Source organism: Bombus impatiens, unplaced genomic scaffold (genome assembly GCF_000188095.3).
Source record: "Bombus impatiens unplaced genomic scaffold, BIMP_2.2 scf_0058, whole genome shotgun sequence".
Taxonomy (NCBI): domain Eukaryota; kingdom Metazoa; phylum Arthropoda; class Insecta; order Hymenoptera; family Apidae; genus Bombus; species Bombus impatiens.
In genome coordinates this window covers 71,894-91,487 of record NT_176477.1, presented here as the reverse complement: position 1 = coordinate 91,487, position 19,594 = coordinate 71,894, and the positions used below count along the sequence as shown (strand labels likewise).

The window sequence follows — 19,594 nt, the reverse complement described above, 5'->3', positions numbered from 1 at the left end:
ATGGAACGATGGTCACGAAGTTGGCCAGAGTCAGAATATAGGAAGGAAGGTAGGTGGTAGTCGATGCGCATGTGCGCACTTATGTTCAGACTGTGTGTGCATCCGTGCGTGCGTCATATAGGCTTGTTGTTCGCCGTCACCGTGCCGTGCTCTATGTCTCTTTCTATTCTCTGGGGAGATAGAGCCCTAGCGACCAGCTGTCTCTGCAACTCTGCACTCTACAGTCTACTTTTATTTGTTCCCTGCTGCTTGTCCCTTCACCGCGTCTCTCTTTTTATCGTATCTCTTTTTACCACGAGTCGAGTCGAGCCGCGATCATTCACGCGTACAGAGACTCTCGTCCCACGTAATTCTACCACTTATTCAAAAGGTGCGCTCTTAGAAAACGTCCTATCTAGTATAGTATACCTATACTATTATAAATATGAAGAGATTGCGCTTCTGTTCCGGTCGCTCATCAGCCTAGTATAACCACCATCCTTTGATGTTTAATTATATCTTGTTTACTTGTGCAGGATCACATCAATACCGAGCGCGATTCATAATTGGAGAAGTTGTCAAATCTCTTTAAAATACCGTAGAATTAAAATTCTAGCGTCATTGCTATCAAGAACTTCTTCCTGTTTAGTTTCCAAGAGAAAAAACAAAATCGAGAAAAATTCAAGTAGAAACGGAACTCATCGCGTCTAATAGGTTAGTGTTTGCTAACTAAATATACTCACAATCAATTTAAGAATAAATTTTTCCAGTTTATGTAGATACTACCAGCTGAATGAATATTATTTTATTAATATTATTAATTTTTATAATTTAATATTATTTATATTAAATTATAATATTTATTATTAATATTAATAATATTTAACGTGTGTTTTATAAATTCGTGTAAATAATGCGTATTATTATAAATTGTTCATCAATTGTTCATCAATTTTCTAAAATAAACATTTATTATTTACTACGGTACGTAGCATAATGTGAATCGAGGTTGTGCTTCTTGTTCAAGTTGTGCACTAGGGATGTAATATGTATATAATAAGTAGGTTAATAACAAACTCATGAACTGACATAGAATCGATGTGACAGCGTCCTATTTTTTGACTCTCAGAACATAGTGATAAGCTTTACCAAACACCTGGAGCGTGTAATGCAATAAGCGATCTCTCGTAACGATATCAGCTGCCGCTCTTAATTTGAATGTAACTGAACGCACACTATATACTATATATACTCATAAAAATTCATTTTTGACAATAGTAATATAACATCTGCTTGGAATGACGAAACGAGGAACATGTATCTACATATTGAGTATTATATGTAATATAATCTTGTTATATTTGAGTTCGATACATTAAGAATTTGTTTATAGGTATATTGATTATCAATTTTCTGCTACCTAATTTGTTTTATTTCCCTTTATTTTATGAAAAAGTTAATAAAAATAATAAAAGAAATTTTTCTCTGGCAAATATCAATATTGTAGTTATACAGAGTATTTAAGTATCTACATAATATGTATGTGTATATATATATAAAACTTTTTAATACAACTTATTGCAACATATATATATAATATAGAATCCTTTATCAATATACATAAATACTACGTAATAATTTGCCAGAATTTATTGGAAACCGGAATAGGAAATATAGAACGTATCTTCTCGAGTTTACGAAACAGAAGAATGCAGCTGATTGAATATAGGTACGTACGACGCCGCGCACTCTCATTTTGTTCTGTAAATGGCTAATGCCATGCGTAATTTCTTCATAAACCGGTTGCAATGAGATAAAACAGGAGTAGAATAAGCTCTACATTATACCGGTGACTTGTAGAAGTTGCTCGTCACTATTAAAGATGCTTCGTCCGCGCTGCTTAATATCATTCTCAGTCTTTATAACCGTCTATGTATTTATATATGTATGTACAATGTACATACGTGTATCGTCAAGTAACTTGAAAGTTACTTGTGCACGTACATCTATATATACCATCATAAGTCACTTTGATTAATTTCTAGCGAATTTCACAAGTGAGTTTTATTAAAGTGTATAAATTAATGGAAAATTGATGAATGATATGATTTTTTCGATGTCAATGAGATTTACTTATATAGACGTATCTAGTTTACGAAATTATTATGAATTTTCCATTAAAAAATTTGTTTTTCAAAAATATTCTTATATAATTAATTTATGGAAAGAGTATAGGCGTTACATTTCTTAAAAAATAAAACATTAAATATAAAAATGATATGATTTTTTCAGTAAGAGATTCCCATGAATTTCATTTTACAAGTATTTTTATATTAGAAATATATATAATGATGCTACTAATATATAGTACTTACCATTTAAAAAAATATGCTTACCATAATATTTAGTCTTTCGAAACAAAATAATGTTTTCCTCTGATATTGTTTTCTTATCACCAAAAAAAGATAAAATTTAAAAGATGATTAAGCTAGGTTGTTCATATAACGGTAGATCACCTGTGGTGGTTGGTTTTATTTGCGTTACTACTACTATGAGAGCTAGAAATAAAAATGTAACTACTCAAACAATCACGTAAAGTTTACTATGGGCTATACGCATAAAAACGGTGTTGTAAAAGATTAGGAGAATGTTATTACGTTTAAGTTATGTGGCGGCACTTGACAGCAAATACCACCACTCGACATTAACTAGTGTCGAACGACGGCAGCGCAGTGGTTAGCGCCTTAGGTTACGAACGGTACGGGACCCGGGTTCCGAATCCCGGCGACCGGAGTCCGATTTTTCTTCTACGCATCAAAAGTGGAAGAAAAACAGCAGCGACATTTACACCCGCAGCAGAACCTTATCTCAGCCGGCCTTCACACACACCAACCAGCCCCTTAGGCCCCATCACCGACCTATTATACATCTCAGTTATATTACTATTGCATACCTACAATCAGTAAAATAAAATCTTTTCGATTAGTTTTTTTTTAAATGACCAGGATGAAAAGGTGAAACTGTGGAAAGTCGAATGGAAACTGATGTGTGCAAGCGTGTATTGAGCAGGCAGAGCTCAAATGTTGTCCGAAACATGGCTGTCCGTCCCGTTGTTCGAAGCTATATTGTAGGAGTATCTACAATCTGAAAACTCCTGACAGATGTTACAGCATGTTACATGGTACACAAATTGCACAACGATGCAATAATATCTTGATTTTTTATTTACAAACATTTACGAAAGGACAAAGGTTCGTGCACGAAAATTTCATTGTTTCCAAAAGCTTTTTCTTTTGTAATTTACACAGATATTATATTCTATTCTTATACTCGATTTCATGTGTTAGAGGAAAGTAGGTCAAGGTTAAAAAAGAGAGTACAATTTTGTTATCTAATTTTATAAACAAGCAATTCTATTTAAATAATGGATAAAGTAATAGAACATATTTAATCTCCTTTTTTTTGTATATTCTCTTATTTATTTGTGATGTCATTTTGTCACATACTTTTTCTAAGGTAATTTAAATTTCAAGGGAAATTTCACATTATTAATTTCAAGTGAAGTTAGTAAGTTTAGAAGCTAAGTAAGCATATAAGAACAAGCAAAGTTCATTATTTCTCTATTCGATAATTAACATTTATATTTACAATCGCACACCATATCATAGTTATGATGGCATTTCAATGTTATTTTAAAAATATTATTCTTACCAATAGACATTAATGATGTTTCAGAAATCTTTCCTATGTAGTTCAATTATAAATAGTTTTGTATGGATATTCGCTCTTGATAAACGAACGTACAGCAGATGTTTTTCAGTATTATGTATCTTACATTTACAGAGCTGGATAAGCGCAGAAGGATCGGTAAGGAAGGGTGAAAGTAGAAATGAGGAGGGGCAGGTTTGTAGGAGTAGGAGGGGCGCTCCAGTTACTTGGTTCTACCTTCTACCCACGCTCCTGACCCACAAGAAATCGAGTAGAGGCACCACTTCCTGTCATATTCATGTCATTTAGCAGCTCTGTCGATTGCTTGATAGTGCTTATTTCCTATTTCTCTTTTTTTATCACACGTCAGCTATAATTCTTCGATGAAGTTAACTGCGAAGCTTATAACCATCAATAGGAAACAAGATAAATATTCTGCACTAATGCAAAGTAAGGGAAACAAATATATATACGACTTTTTAATTTACATTATAAATTTTATAAGATACTTGCTATCATATTTTCAGATTATTATTACATACATTTTTATAATTTCCCAAATTTTTTACTTTGAGTAAATATAAGAATAGAAAATATAAGGATAGGACAATACTTTATTGAAGACAAATGGACTGTAAAAATACAAAGAAATTAGTCTTGCTTTTTATTTTAACTTCTGTAAATATGTTTTGTCCAAGTCGAACAAAATTTTATGTAAACGATGAAAGTTGTATATTCTAGTAAAATTCAGAGCTATAATTCGTTAAAAGGTAATTAATGGAATGGAAACTATACTAACTTTAACTATACTAATTCAACTATGTTAAAAGGTAATAAAAAAATATAAGAATAATTTATCAACTAACACTATTTACAACTTTCCATTTGCACGCAACAGAATGTCCCGTAATCGTTTTGAATTGCTATTAGTAAACTTGCATTTTGTAAATAACGAAACCGTAGAACAGAAAAGCAGAGGGAAAGTTTTACCACTTATAAACATATTGATAGACAATTACCAAAAAAATTTTTCACCAGACGAAGATGTTGTAATCGACGAGACAATGGTTTCTTGGAGGGGACGACTAACTTTTCGGCAATACATACTGACGAAATCACATAAGTATGGTATAAAACTATTCAAACTGTGTTCCACCGAAGGTTACACATGGTTTGCAAAAGTATATTCCGGACGAGATATCACTGGAAGTAAGCAAGTTGGCACAGCTGAAAACGTCTGCATTGAATTTGCAGATAAATTGGTAAATGAAGGACGAACTTAGTTCGTCGACAACTTTTATACAAGCTATTAGTTAGCAGTCAAATTTTTAAATTTTAGGACGCATGTCGTTGGAACTGTACGGTACAACAAAAGAACAATTTCATAATGTCGTACCAGTTGAAGAGAGGTGAAATGATAACACGAGAAGATAAGAACGGTATTGTGATGCTCAAACGGAGAGATGTTCGAGATGTTAGAATATTATCAACAAAACATGCACCCATTATGATTTCAAGCTCGAATTCTACATATCGCAGACGTCCTCCGAAACAGAAACCTTTGGCGGTAATTGTATACAATAATGGAAAAACTAGTATCGACAGAAGTAACCAGATGGTCTCATATGTCACTACGATACGGAAAAGCATCGAGTGGTATCGGAAATTAGCACTACATTTACTCTTAGGAACAACTATGGTAAATGCTCATATTGTGTACCAAACAACCACAAATAGAAAAATACGGGAAAATTTCGGGAAATTCTCGTTTCCGAATGGTCCGATGTGTCCTCAGAAAATACTGTGCTCGACAACCATCGAAAGAAAACGAAGAAGGTGTCCCATCATTTGGAGATTCGTAAGAATCAGCAAGGCAAGCTTGTAAGAAGGATGTGCGCCCTATGTTACGAGAAGATGAGGCAAACTTTCACATGCCAAGAAGTGAGAAAAAATGTAAAAAAAAAACTACAACATATTGTTCGAAGTGTCCGAAATCATCTCAAATGCGTTTGGAATATTTTAACAAATACCATGCGACATAACATAATGTAATATTTTATCCAGAATATAAATTAATAAAAAGTATGGTATAATGTGTTTTTAATTCTTTTATTTTGTATATCCTATATATAATATCCTATATTTAATTAACTCGAACAAGAAGAGCGTCACCTATATTTGGGCAACGGGCCCCCACGGAAGCATACCCGTCTCCCAGATATGGGTGACGTGGCGACCAACGTGTTACGATTATTGCGGATTTGAGTAAATATGTTTAAACAGTTGGTAGCCATCTTGATCGAAGGATGGATTATAGTATATGGTAGGATCATGGGACGTAATAAAACGCTTGTTTAAGAATCCTAATTTATTCTGATTATGTAATTTTCTTTTATTCTGTATGCAGGATTAAAAAGATTAATTTCATTTTATTATTACTAAATTGCAGATTTCCATGCATTTAATGGGAAATTTAAAGATGTTCGAATGTATGTACATAAATATGTAAGAGTACAATAATATGTAAGAGTACATAAAATATCTGACATGTACCACTTATAATAATATTCAGTACATAAAACGAATCCATATTTAAGTTGTATTTCTGTAATCTTATTTACAAAAATCTGAAGTTCTAAATATCCGCAGCTGATTCATTTAGTTTGCTAAGAAAAGAGAAAAGAAAATGAATCAGGATCTCGTATCATTTATCTATGAAATATCGAAGTACCTAGATGTGTGTATTATTGTATATTGTATATAACGGTACAGAAATCACACGTCGTTTCAGAGAACCTGTAATTTTGCAAGATTCTGCCGTTGAAGATTCACAAAAATTACGTATCCAGTTTATTTCTATTTTCTAGATGCTATAGGTTTTTCGGTGATTAGTATTTAGGAAACGATGGTATTTTTCGTGGAGCACAGGGCACAGCCGGTGCTGGTAGAGAAAGTTCGAACGAGTGCTCATGCGGGCGTGTCCTGTGTGCCTGTGTGTTCGACTCCAACCCGACAGATGTTTTTTGGAGGGTGGAGGCACCGTGCTTGGCCACCGCTGCCGTTCCGCTCGGCGCTATTGCCACCATCGCTACTATGGTCTTTTTCGAAAGGTTTCCCTTGTTGCCAGATCTCAGGTCCTTTCCTTTGTTCGTGGCACGATCAAAGACACTGTTCTCTCACAGATCCCTCGGAAATAAAACTTGTTAAACCGTTTTTGTTTTCTTCTTCTTTCCAATTCCAACCATAATCGTTACTGCGATTTTCGATTATTTCTCTCTTTCTGTGCCTCAAGACAATGCATCGTGGAGAAATTATTTTTCTGTTTTACTGTACTTTAAAAATTACCTGATACCGATATCTGAACTAATACCTTTATCTTTTTTATATGAAACCAGTGTTCAGTTAAGATTTGTTTATTCAACTAATCGTAAGAATTTAAAGTAGTGTGTAAATAATGTTAAAAATAGAGTAGAAAATGACACTAGTTGCAAAATGAAAACTTGGAAACTCACAATTTACTATATTCTGTATTTTCTATATTCTCCATGTTTAACATACGTGTGTTGGTTTCAAAGAAGCCAATGTATTATGTGTCAGTTTTCAAGATAAGTTTTTGTCATAACTTTCATAAGTCATACCTTATTTATGCAGATAAAATTTCAGAGACTCGTATCTAATGTCACTCGCAAGTCAATATGCTCACTTTCTTGTTTCATATGTGTGTATAAAGGAGCGAACGGAACAACTATCAATCACGATTTTATACATATATCACGGCTATTATAAGGAAAATGGTGAAATGTTTGCAAAAAAGATATTTAACTTTACGTAGATACAAGAGAACGACTTAAAATTGCACGCTACAGTGCTACACTGTTGACTGATTTTATCAAAAGGAAACATTTCGAGGGAATAACAAGGATGAAAAAATGTCGTTTGGAAATTATAGCAGATATAAGATTATTTGAATTCAAATGACCCAATAATAGTCTGCTAAAAGATGGTATTATACTCGTATGTACATATTTACATCTGTTATAAGTCAGCACATATGTATGTATGCATATATGTATATATATGTATAAATAAATGTATGTATGTATGTACAGGATGGTTGGTAACTGGTGGTACAAGCGGAAAGGGGATGATTCTACGCGAGAAAAGAAGTCGAAAATATAAAATAAAAATTTTTTTATATATATATATATGCATTTGAAAAAGTGAGAAGAAAGTTTGCTTTGCCTCCAAATGTATGTGGAAAATGGAAATGTCAAATATTCCAAATATAACCTCTTCCCCATTAATCAATACATACATACTTACGTATGTATATGCAGGATATTTTATTTTGAGATCGAGAAGAGATGTTAGAGGATAGAAACTCGTGTCAAGTTATCTTTCGGAATTAATTCTATTCTTGGTAGGTTATGCAGATGATTAGCAGTTGAATCATTGGATGAGTAAGCTGTGTATGTATGTATTATATATAGTGGAGTGAGGGAGAAGAGAAAGGAAAGAGAAGAAGGGAGGAACACAGGTAATTGGGAATGCAAACGTTGCGAGGAACCGATACGATGACGCAACGACATAAATCAGGAAATTGATATTTTTCCGTCTGTCGTAGTTGGTCCTTTTCCTTTAGCATTTCTGCTGCTTCCACTTGGACAGACTCGAAAAAACACTACGATTCGACAGGTGTGTTCTGACTTCCGACAGCATCGACGGAAGTAAGATTTTTCTTCTGCTTACCGCTTCAAAATCACTTCATTATTATTACAAGTACTTTGATTATCAGAGCGTTTTGATTACATTCAATACTTCTTTAGCTATTTCTTCTAATGTTATAGATTATAGAGATAATTTGACCTATCTTTCGTTATAATTTCGCTAAATTATGCTAAAAGTTAATATTTGCTTGCGTTTGCAAGTAATCTCTTTTTCAATAATATCCGTTTGCTTGAACGAAACTTGCACGATTTTAACATTGGGAAAGAGGGTAGTAAATAGTTGTATGAAAAAATGAGTGATATTTATTAGTCATAATTTAAACTTAGAACCGTGTGTACGTTTCGTATATATTCTTGCATTAGTTTCAAATGTTACCAATGTAATTATGATAAATCAATGAAAGCTTTCTGTGTTAGGTGTTGCATTATCTTAATGAGTCAATGTAGTATATCGTATAACGTAATTCTTCTATTTCAACTGAGCATCGTTAAATTATATTTCGTTGCAACACAACGTCGCAATTGATCGGAATAGAGAATCTGAAACTCATATAGTAACTCTATGCGACATAGCGTGAAGCGAAAGATTTTATCGCGTGATTTCCTGTAAACATTTTCACGACAATTAGACCAGTCGGGTGAGCTCGACCATCGCGTCGAACGAGCGATGGTGATGGCGATGGCGATTCATACATACCGTTACCGTTAGTTAAATAATCCCCGTCGACCCGTTTATTGTTATTCTTTGTATATGTTGTTTCCAACTCTAACAATCGACCACATCGGCAACATTCAATGTCGCCTTTTCCTCGTCGAAAGGAACCAACTTGGATCTCCTTTCGCAATGCTATGCCGGAATTGTTACAAATTACAACTTACAACAGTTACTAAAGAATAAGAGCGTGAGAAACGCGAGACCGTACACCGAGCGTCAATGAAATCCATGTTCTCTCTATTCTTTATACATACATAATATAATATCCTCTGCCTTTATATAATGCTTGAGCAAAATTCTATTTTCTCAATTGCATTTGCGATTGTTCTATCTTCTATTTTATAGCTTTGGAATTTTTGCTTGTTTGATTCCTTTGAAAATCACTAATCACTAATCACGTTTGAGTATCATCATATTGTATAAAATACAATGATGTGGTAGTTATGTCCAGTATTAAGGATAAATATGCTTGTACGCGTAAATAAAATTTATTTATTTATCAAATAAAATAGAAATTATTCTTTCGATGCATTCTAGGAGAAATTCCACGACACAATGTTATATAGACGCGAATACCGATGATATAAAGTTATATGATATCAGCTGGACGCGGCCAAAATTCAAGTAACGAATTACGAGTAGCAGGTTCCTTCTTATAATTAGTTTCGGGCAGAGAAGATGTCGCTTTATTCGTACAAGAATAAACTGACTGTAGATCGATTTTGCAGTAACGTAGGTTACATACAATAAAATAGACAGGTGACGCAAATAAGAGACAAGAAGGGTTCGTAATAGGTCATGGGCTTACGTGGGGTGTAAATGGCGAATTATTAATAATAAAAATCAATTCGTTCGAACGACGCGATAACTCATTTCAGCTTTAGTCAATCTTGAAGACTTGCGCGATCGAATTGTTGAAACGATCGTTAGATAATATTTGTCTATTTTCTAACTTTAAATATTCGAGTATACAGTTTTTCGATCATTGTAATAGGCGATAAATGAATATTTTCTTTTATCCAGATTTCTTTCTTTCTGCTTTATACTTTATCATCTTGCGCGATGTTATTCGTCATTAGCCACTACCATGTCACGTAACGTCGTACATTATTACTCTCGGTTTGATTGAATTTCTTGTTAACTAATCTGCACGAAAAAGGATAATTTGAAATCTTGTGCCAAGTGCTTTTCTATATATTATATGTACATACATATATTGTATATCCGAGAAAAATGCATTTACAAACAACAAAGCTAAAATTTCTCCAATTCGTTTCCGTTTTTGAGATCACAACCGCATAATTCTCGATCTATTTTTACAATGACGTTTTATGTTGATCCGCAAAAACAAATATTTCACTGCGAGATTTTCTGCAAATTTTTTGGATAGAACCTGTTTTCAAAGACGTACAATTACATTTGACCAAACAGTATAAAACACAAACAGCGATGGCTGGTGTATATCTATATTACTCGTAGTTAATGAAATTCTTCTTCTTGAATATCGGAAAACAGTAAGGAATGACGTGGATATGTAGGTAAACGAGTAGTAGTTATTTGTGACAAATAATGGAATGCTTATTACCACCATCAAAAAGAAGTGCGACAGGGAAATTAAATACACGTACGCATGTGCGATATTAATTGAGGGATCGTTATACCTTTGTTATACATATGTATACATTGAAGTTGATTTCGAATGACGAAACCAAGTCAAGGTTGAAACAATAATCGTTTCTTCTAGTAACCGTTGATCGTTACATGAAACTTTATACATGTTTGATTTGAGTAGGGCAGATTAATAAATGGTAGAGTAGATCTCGGAGTGAGACTGCGAAATGTTCAGACAAAGGCCGCTTATTGTCACCGTTATCCATCCTGATACCGGGACTTAGTTTCCTCGGATGTTTCTGTTTGGTGACCCGCAGAGATTCGACTTTTTATTCACGCGTTTTCTTTAAGAAAAATCTATCGATTCTCTGTGACCTTCCTTTAATCGGATACGTTCCAGGAAATTTTACGAGAACAGAAATTGATTTTCCCTCTTCGTCCGGTCGTGCTGGAAAGGTATTTTTCAAGTACCGTTTCCTATCTTCCAAATATTCTCTGTCTCTGTCTTTGTCTCTCTGAGGCAATGGTTTCTCGAATAAGTTGTATTTCGACTGGAACAAACGTCCCTTCGCTTGGTAAACCACCGACGAAATTGTAATGACTCCCCAAAAAAAGGGACAAGAATATCGCATGCGGCAGAAAAAAGTCGATTTGATCTCAGAAATCGATAACAAGTAATATCTGCTCAATTATTTTAACCACATTTTAACAATATTTCCATGTCTGAAGAATCGAAGAATTTTTGATTACGCATTCCAATAATCGACAACTTAGAAGTCCATCTTTGGACAATCAGTATCCGAATAATTATGATCAGTATACTACCGTAAACCCAGAATTCGATGAAAACGCAGCTTAATAGAATCGCATCGAAAACGGTTGGACTTTACCAAGATGTTGTACAATGGTTCAAGAGTTAAATAAAGTGCCGGCCAAGGAGGCAGAATATTTGAAGCGTGATTTTATAAATTGTAAATTATAAGTGTTTAATTGAAATTATAAATACGTAGGGTTTGCACTTAAAAAAACACAGTTGCGTTTGAAATCTTTAAAAAGCCTCCATTTTGAAGATTTGAGATGCATCCTTTACTTTTTCCTAACGAAATTTTGTTTATCTTCTACCGCTTTAACTTTAATTTGATGTTATGGTTTGTACCAGATGCGTTGTACACTCTGTATATTGTGTATAATACATACATACTTGCACATATATATTATTGTACATATTATATATATATTATATATATATAATATAGATTATATATATAATATATATAATATATATATAATATATATATATATATATATATATATATAGATTGTTTGCACGCGACAAAGCGACTATAAGCTAAATAAATCCGCTTGTAGCATGTTCTTATTCTGTTTCTGAAGATAAAAACAAACGAAATTCTCTGGTGACGTCAATGAATCGTTATAATTTTACGAGTTTACGAGAAAGTTTGCTGGAAATTCTTTGAAACTGGCTGTCGATTTGGGTCAGTTCTAGAAGTCTGTAAGGTTGTTCTGTATCCTTTCTTTTCGTTTTCCTCTTTTTCTCTTTTCTCCTTTCTCTTTTTTTGTGCTTTTAGTATAGCGTCTTTAATTGCACACGATACGTTGCGTTGTTTCGTATTTTATTCAAATCTTTCCAACGTATTTCTCCGCACAGGGAAAGTTACATGTTTGGCAATAGTCACGTGGTAAATGTATATTTATCATAAAACATAAATCGATGTGAGATTATTCTCTTTATGTTTACTCTATTTCTAATCTAAGGAAATACTGAAATTGAAATATTTTTCTTTTCTTTTCTTCTAACTAGGCTGACTTCAGTCTAGGCTTCTGATACGATAAGTTTCAGTAAAAAGTTTATCGAAACAACGAGAATCATTATTTTATGCTTCGTTTTTCACTTTTATCTTGTTGATGGCGTTATTCGCGTTCAAAGTTTTTTACGTGACAAGTGATTTTCTATCGAGTAGCTTCTCTCTCTCTCTCTCTCTCTCTCTCTCTCTCTCTCTCTCTACATTTTACTTTTACGTATGTATGTACGTAATAAGTTGTCCGATAACTTTTAAATTTTAAGCGCGAATCTTGTCAAAAATTATTCTCTTGGAAAGAAATAACTAAATAGCTGATATAATTGAAGTAATGCTGCGGCAACTTCGTTTCCTGTTTTGGAGATTCTTGTTTTTCATTCGTAAATCACATCCATTTGTATTGTTAAATCGAGTAATAAGTTCATCTATAATTCTTGACTATAATTTACATTACTACTTAATTTATACGAACACAAGTCAAGTTATTCGAATTAGGTACTTGACTAGTCGAAACGAGGCTGTACCGTATTTCTCTATTGTAAAATGTAGATATTACGCCTGTGAGTTCGAAATCTCTTCGTCGAAATCATTAACTGAACTTGCCAAGTTGACGATTCCAAGACTGCGGAAAAGTAACGAAGACGACTGTTTCGACCGTTCGCGGAGAGACGCGATCTCGAAGAAGCGCGTCAACGGAAGTCATAAATTCCCGTTACGATTCGAATAATTGACGCCACAAATAGATCGATCCCCTACTTCTATTAGGATAATAGGGGTGGCTAAGTGAGTATAACGCTGATTTTAACAGGTTATGATATATATATTTCCAACAATTAAATAACTTCAATATTGGATACAATTGTGTGTATGTTGACTGCCAAACTACGAGTAAGTACGGCCTGAGACTCTTTTCGTGTTGGTGATGATGTGACTTCTGTCGATTGAATGTCTTCGATTTGGCGACTGTGATGACTGACTTTTTACCCACTCAGACTGTTATTCGATTGTTACTGGTTTGTTACTCGATTTGTTACTGACTGTTACCGTGGAACAAGTCCAGAGATGTGGTGACTGTTCTGTAGTTGTAGCTCAAGTGCAAAGAACAAGTCAAGTTCTTTCTCGTGTTATTACGGAGGAAAGCTCGGGGTCGGTGTTTTGTATGAAGAAAGCGGATTCGTTGGTCACACTTTTCATTAGGAAAGTGAGGGTAACGATCCGCGATGCCCATTGGTTATGACCAACGTTAAGGAATGAGAATAGGTGGATGAAGCCTTCTACCAACATTGTTCACGCGAAAACCCGCTTTTACCGTTAGGTCACTACCCGCTTTCTCCATAATTTGTAAGAGCGCACAATAAACCTAAGGACTGTTCTAAGGACCATCCAAAAACCGACAGTACGATGCGTAAGGCCTTTGGCGGCCAGACGAGGGATGGCGTGCGATTTGTCTCACGCGACGTAACAACGACTGAAACTACAAGAGATCGTAATCGTCGAGGTTCGTAGTTTCGAACTCGGATCGAGCATCAAAATGGTTGCCAATATTGTTTCTATCGCAGGTTGCAATGGAGAAACGAAACGAATCAAAACGAACAACTTTCCAAGAGCAGTAGACAGCTCCGGGCAATTTATTCGACATTATTTTGATTTAAGTAAATATACAGCAGCGTGGCGGTTCGGCTCGAGAGAAAGTCTCGAGAAGAGGCCTACTCTGTGCAATGTATTAACATTAACCATAACCATTAACCTAGTCTCCCTCGGGAACGCTCGAACGTTTCGAAGGTTTCTGTTCATTAACACCGACGCTCTCCCACAAACTTCCTTCCCTACAGACGCAGAAATTGGAAAACTGTTTTGTTTTCTGTTTTGTTATTGGTCATCTTGTAATCTCAGTTTTAAATAATTTCAATACATTTTACTTATTTGATTCGTTTCCTTCGAACAAATTAACACTTTAAACGAATTCGTTGAAATATTCTTCCCTGAATCTTATTTTATTTTATTCCGATACAGAGTGGTTGGTAACTGGTGGTACAAGCGGAAAGGGGGTGACGCGAAAAAAGAAGTCGAAAATAAACATTTAAAAAAATTTTTTTTTTTTTTTTCATTTTTCCATCGAGGCAACGATCTACAATGAGATCCATTATAACAAGACGCGATAAAGTGCACGTGTACCGAGCGAAAATTCAAAGTTGATTTTCTCGAAAACAAAGCCTCAAACGAAAAATTTTTGTTCTATATTTTCGACCACTGTACCACCAGTTACCAACTACCCTGTATATGAATTGTAGATGATAATTATTATTGTTGGTGTTTACTACAGTGTAACGATCTAGTAATGTCCTACGTCCTACGTGATCGGTGCTACGTCGAAATACTAAAATTTCCTTGATGGTATTTTGCTGTTTACTTTTGGTACTGTTTTTCTATCACTATTCTGATTACAAATTGGTAGTCAATTTTTAACATGTCTACTTAAAAGAAAAAGGTATGTTGTGTATCACAAAATTACACGTGAAAATTATTTGATTAATAGATCACATAAATAAATATGAATAAAAGTTCATTCCAAATTTCAATATACAATAAAGTTTGCTTTTTTATTTTTCGAATAGCAGGCGAAAATAATAATAGTTACGAGTCACAAACTAGGTATTGTCACCATCACACAATGTATAATTAACATACACGCGTTTGCAATAATGGTTCTTCATCAGCTCTTAATCAGCTCTTAATCAAACACTGAATTATATATATGCAAAATTTTGTTTTAGAATTGTAGTCCTTGAATTTTTGTTAATACGGATCTACTTCTCTTGTTTTTTATGTCAATTCCGTGCAAATAATCCATACAGATTATACGCGCGTCGTATTGTTATAATTTACGATGAATATTCATATTCTGAGAATATAATTGCATTCTCATGGTGTTAATCTTTGGTCATGTTTGTACTTTATGTATACGTAATACTATTCGGCCCCAATATACGTACTACATACATAATATGCATTCTCGTTCAATTTTTCACTCATTGTCAAAGGAAGAATGTACAAGACACATTTGATAAGACACGTTCGTAACCCGAATACATTTTGGTTTTCTTTATAAATTTCCGACAGCCGATGTAAAAGTAACTTTTAAAAACGGAGCTGTGATATTTTTATCATCTCCATTATTTTTCATCTCTGTTGAATTTACCTTTTAGCGCAATTTTCCAATTGAAAACAAAATACACTACAAATTATTTTCCAATCGTAATAAAATAAAAACGAAAGGTAAAAGTAAAGTTATATGTAGTTACATTCGTAAGGATTACTGATAAACAACAGAATTAACTAATTCGTTTAATTATATGTTGCTATATATAATATTATACATATGTAATATTTAATCGATAAATTGTATATGTAATTATTCTCGCGAAGCAACGTGATACAGTATCATCTGTAGGCTACAGTAGCGAAGCGCTATCAACAGAATAAAATAATATTTCAATAATGTGAATAAATGAAGAACTAAGAAAAAGAATCGTATTAACGTTACAAGAAACGCCTTCTCGACGAGTACCATACATATCTTCCGTGATCGAAATAAAAATTTCATTACACGACCATCATGTCACACGTAAATATTGTTCAACAGAGACGAAACAATAAGCTTTTACTTTTTACATAAGCGTCATTCACTCGAGTTTCTGTTTTCCGAATACAGGAGGCGCTACTCGTTAATCTCGGTCAATGCTTTGAGCTGTTTCTGATTACGTACTTTGTCGCTTTGTTCTTTTCGCTTCTTCTACCTTCTATCGTTTAAATTATAAACCTGTGTATAAGTATAAGAAGAGAATCTTCGAATTTTAGTGGCTGTAAGATATATTTGGCGGAGGCTGAGCACCGCTTCCGATCTACCGCAAGGATCAGAAAGGAGGGGAAGAAAAAAAAGTAGAACGAAGAGTTTTCTTCGAGTGGAGGGAGGTTCCACCTAACAGTTAAGTTAACCGGCCCTGATGGGCTTCTTCGACTTCGACCACTGTGCTCGCGTTCGCGTTCGCGTTCGCGTTCGCGTTCGCGTTCGCGTTCGCGTCGCGTTCACGTTCACGTTCACGTCCATACATATGCACGGCCGCGCGTGCGCGCGTCTTGGACTTCATTTTCAATTGCACGACTGCGACCGCTTGAGCTTAAGAGTTCAACATCTCATTCTCTCTTACTGTTAGCCTTCCGCTCTTTTCATCCTCTATTTAACTTGTTCCACACCTATTTCATTGTTTGCCATGTCAGGATAATAGTAGGAACAACGAACAATTGATTCTGTGGCACGCAAAGTAACGCGAAGAAAATTTATCAACATGAAAATATAGAATAGGATTACACGTTTTTATGGAGGGTTCGTTTATCGTATTTTGAGTCGAATTATCGAGTGTTATTCTTTTTGTTTTCGGATCGACGTTGTTTTATTAACTAAAAATATCGACTAAAAATTTGAAGCTTCATATTTTTGCATAATCGTTGTGAAATGAGTAGCTCTGTAGATTTAACCGAAAACCAGTTTCTACTTTGCAGTTTTAACGATAAAAGTGTTTGTGCAAGTTATCATTCTGTTCGAAAAACAAGGTAAAAATCTGTCAAAAGATAAATCCGGGCGAGAGACAGGTTTCGAAAGTAAAACCATCTATGTTTTTCGTCTCCGATTTCTGTTTATTTCCAAATCGAATGGCTAACCAATCCGTGGTTTGAGTTGAGCACCTCGCGCGCGCCGAAAGAAAAGTAGGATGCATCTACAAAACAGTTAGATGGCCCTGATGTTAGTAAATCGCCAAGCCTTCACGCCTCCTTTCGTCTTGATACATACACTACACAATACACATGTGCTATATTCGATTTTTCATCTACTTGTAGGACTCGGACTCTCGCGTGTCGTATTTTCATAACTTCCTTCCACTCTTTTATCGTAGGTAGAAAAATTGATCTCAACCTCGATAACTACTTATGCAGCTAAATATATGTACATATTTACATTGTACATATCTACGTTGTACATATTTACATTGTACATACGATGTTAATGAAATCGATACATATTTTCAACTACAAATTACGTGTAATATTCTCGTAATTTTTGCTTAATTTAATACTTTTTAACCGATCATGTACTGAAATATATATAGAATGAAAATCAGATTGAACAAAATCTTTGTTTAATTAGATATTATGTACATCGAATGGAAACTGTAGAGAGCATAAAATACTAATTAAACATTAGATTAAGAATGTTTGTATAATACGATTGATAATTAATGAAACATATAATGGAACTCTTACACTTTTATTAGTACATATTGTCTTTTGAATAATTTCTTCTAGAACGTTTAAGCGAAGCTATGGATTGTAATTTTTATTCGTTGAAGCATTATAGAATACAATTTATAATCTATCGAATACTAGCTGGCTTTAAATGTTTATTGCAATGAGTTTGTATTAAACATAATACATAATACATAATGTGCATGTACTACATGCAACATGTATTACAATTTCCAATATACTTAATATTAGAACCATTATACGTACTAATTTCGATGTGTAGGTACGTAAATATTAAATATTTATGATCAATTTCAGAAGCTCCTATTGATTTTATTGCTAATGTGAGCAATTTTTATAAATAGCGAATAATGTAAACAAAGTAGGTAAATAATAAGAGTGTTACTGTGCAAAGTTATAAGAAAGGAGGAAGAATAGAATATAAGGAGACGTTCGTAGTTGTAAAAGTATCTGACATTACAAAATTAGTCAAAATGACGATACATGTTTTGATAGCCAGAAACGGACGCAATAGAAGTAATCATGCGTTGCTATATCGCTATATCGTTATATTGTTATACCGCTATATGCTGTTACTTGTATATATGACACTTTTTTTTACCATTTTGAACATTACGCGTGCTTATCCTTATGTCTGTGTTGAATCTATCAGAAATAACGAATTAAATCCGCACTTCTTTACTTAGTCATCTTCTCATCTCTGTACAGTAGATTGTTTGAACATTGCGTTGTATAAGTCGTATTATACGTAGTTGGGCCACACAACCTACCCGACCGGTTTCACAGATCGACATCCTCGTTTCCTCCGGACTGCCGATCTCTGGTCTCTCGCTTCTACTTCGCATTCGTGCTTCTTGACATTTTTAGATGTACGCTTAGATACGTTGATGGTATACATAAATTATACACTTTCTAAGATGTAGCGAGAAACTCGTAGGCATAGTCATTGCTTGAATCTAACAATTTCTCACTACTCTGTTTCAAATTTATTTTTTAGTTGGTAATAATGAATCGGAAATTAGCTGCTTCGTAGAAGAAGGTTGGAAAATTGACCTCCCTAAACGAATCGATAATCTCTTAGTCACACCGAAGTAGTCAAGTGAGACAGAAACTCGAGAAAGGAAGAAAGAGACGATACCGAAGAGGCAAAACTGGCAGAAGATGAAGAAGAGATACGAGTATGGAGTCAGACTCTTACCAACCGCAAGAAAACTGTCCTTCTTGGCATAATCTTCGATACAAACCTGTCGGCAGCTTGCCAGCGCAGCGTGCAGGATATCGTATGCGACGCGTTTGTGTTCTGGCCAGATAAAAAAGTGCACGCTTTTATAGGTTTCCATATGCGGATCGTTGCGCGTCTTTTTTTATATTTTTACAATCGTGTAGTCTGCTTTTGTCCATGGAAATCCATTTCTACTTCCTATATTCTACAATTCTCATTTCGTGTAAAGCTTGTTTCATTGTATTCAAAGCTACTGTAAAATCCACTTTACCATACTTGGCATGGTAGAAAGTATAAAATATAAAATATAAAATAAATATTTATTTGAAAACTTATCTAAACTCAATCCGTTGACTTATAACTTATAATATAGACAATATCGAGAAAATTCATGGTATGGATTAGAATTTCAGCTCGATATATGATGGATACAGATAAAATATATTTGTGAGAAATTTTGTTTAAACATTAACTTTGATTCGAATTCTTC

At 34.2% G+C, this 19,594-nt stretch overlaps 2 protein-coding genes across 4 annotated transcripts in view; both read left to right on the top strand.

The window, feature by feature from the left end:
* LOC100748798 (inositol-pentakisphosphate 2-kinase) overlaps positions 1-19,594 on the top strand; it is an 81,625-nt gene that overhangs the window by 9,607 nt on the left and 52,424 nt on the right. The window lies entirely within an intron of this gene.
* Positions 2,430-5,746, top strand: LOC117152535 (piggyBac transposable element-derived protein 4-like). 2 transcript variants are annotated; one of them, XM_033324666.1, is made up of 4 exons: positions 2,430-3,160; positions 3,823-4,137; positions 4,726-4,949; positions 5,027-5,746. In XM_033324666.1, exons 2-4 carry the CDS (start codon positions 4,071-4,073, stop codon positions 5,570-5,572), a joined length of 837 nt encoding a protein of 278 aa, XP_033180557.1. In that variant the 5' UTR covers positions 2,430-3,160; positions 3,823-4,070; the 3' UTR covers positions 5,573-5,746. The 2 variants fall into 2 exon arrangements, with proteins under 2 accessions (XP_033180557.1, XP_033180556.1); XM_033324665.1 differs by having other exon boundaries at positions 2,430-3,230.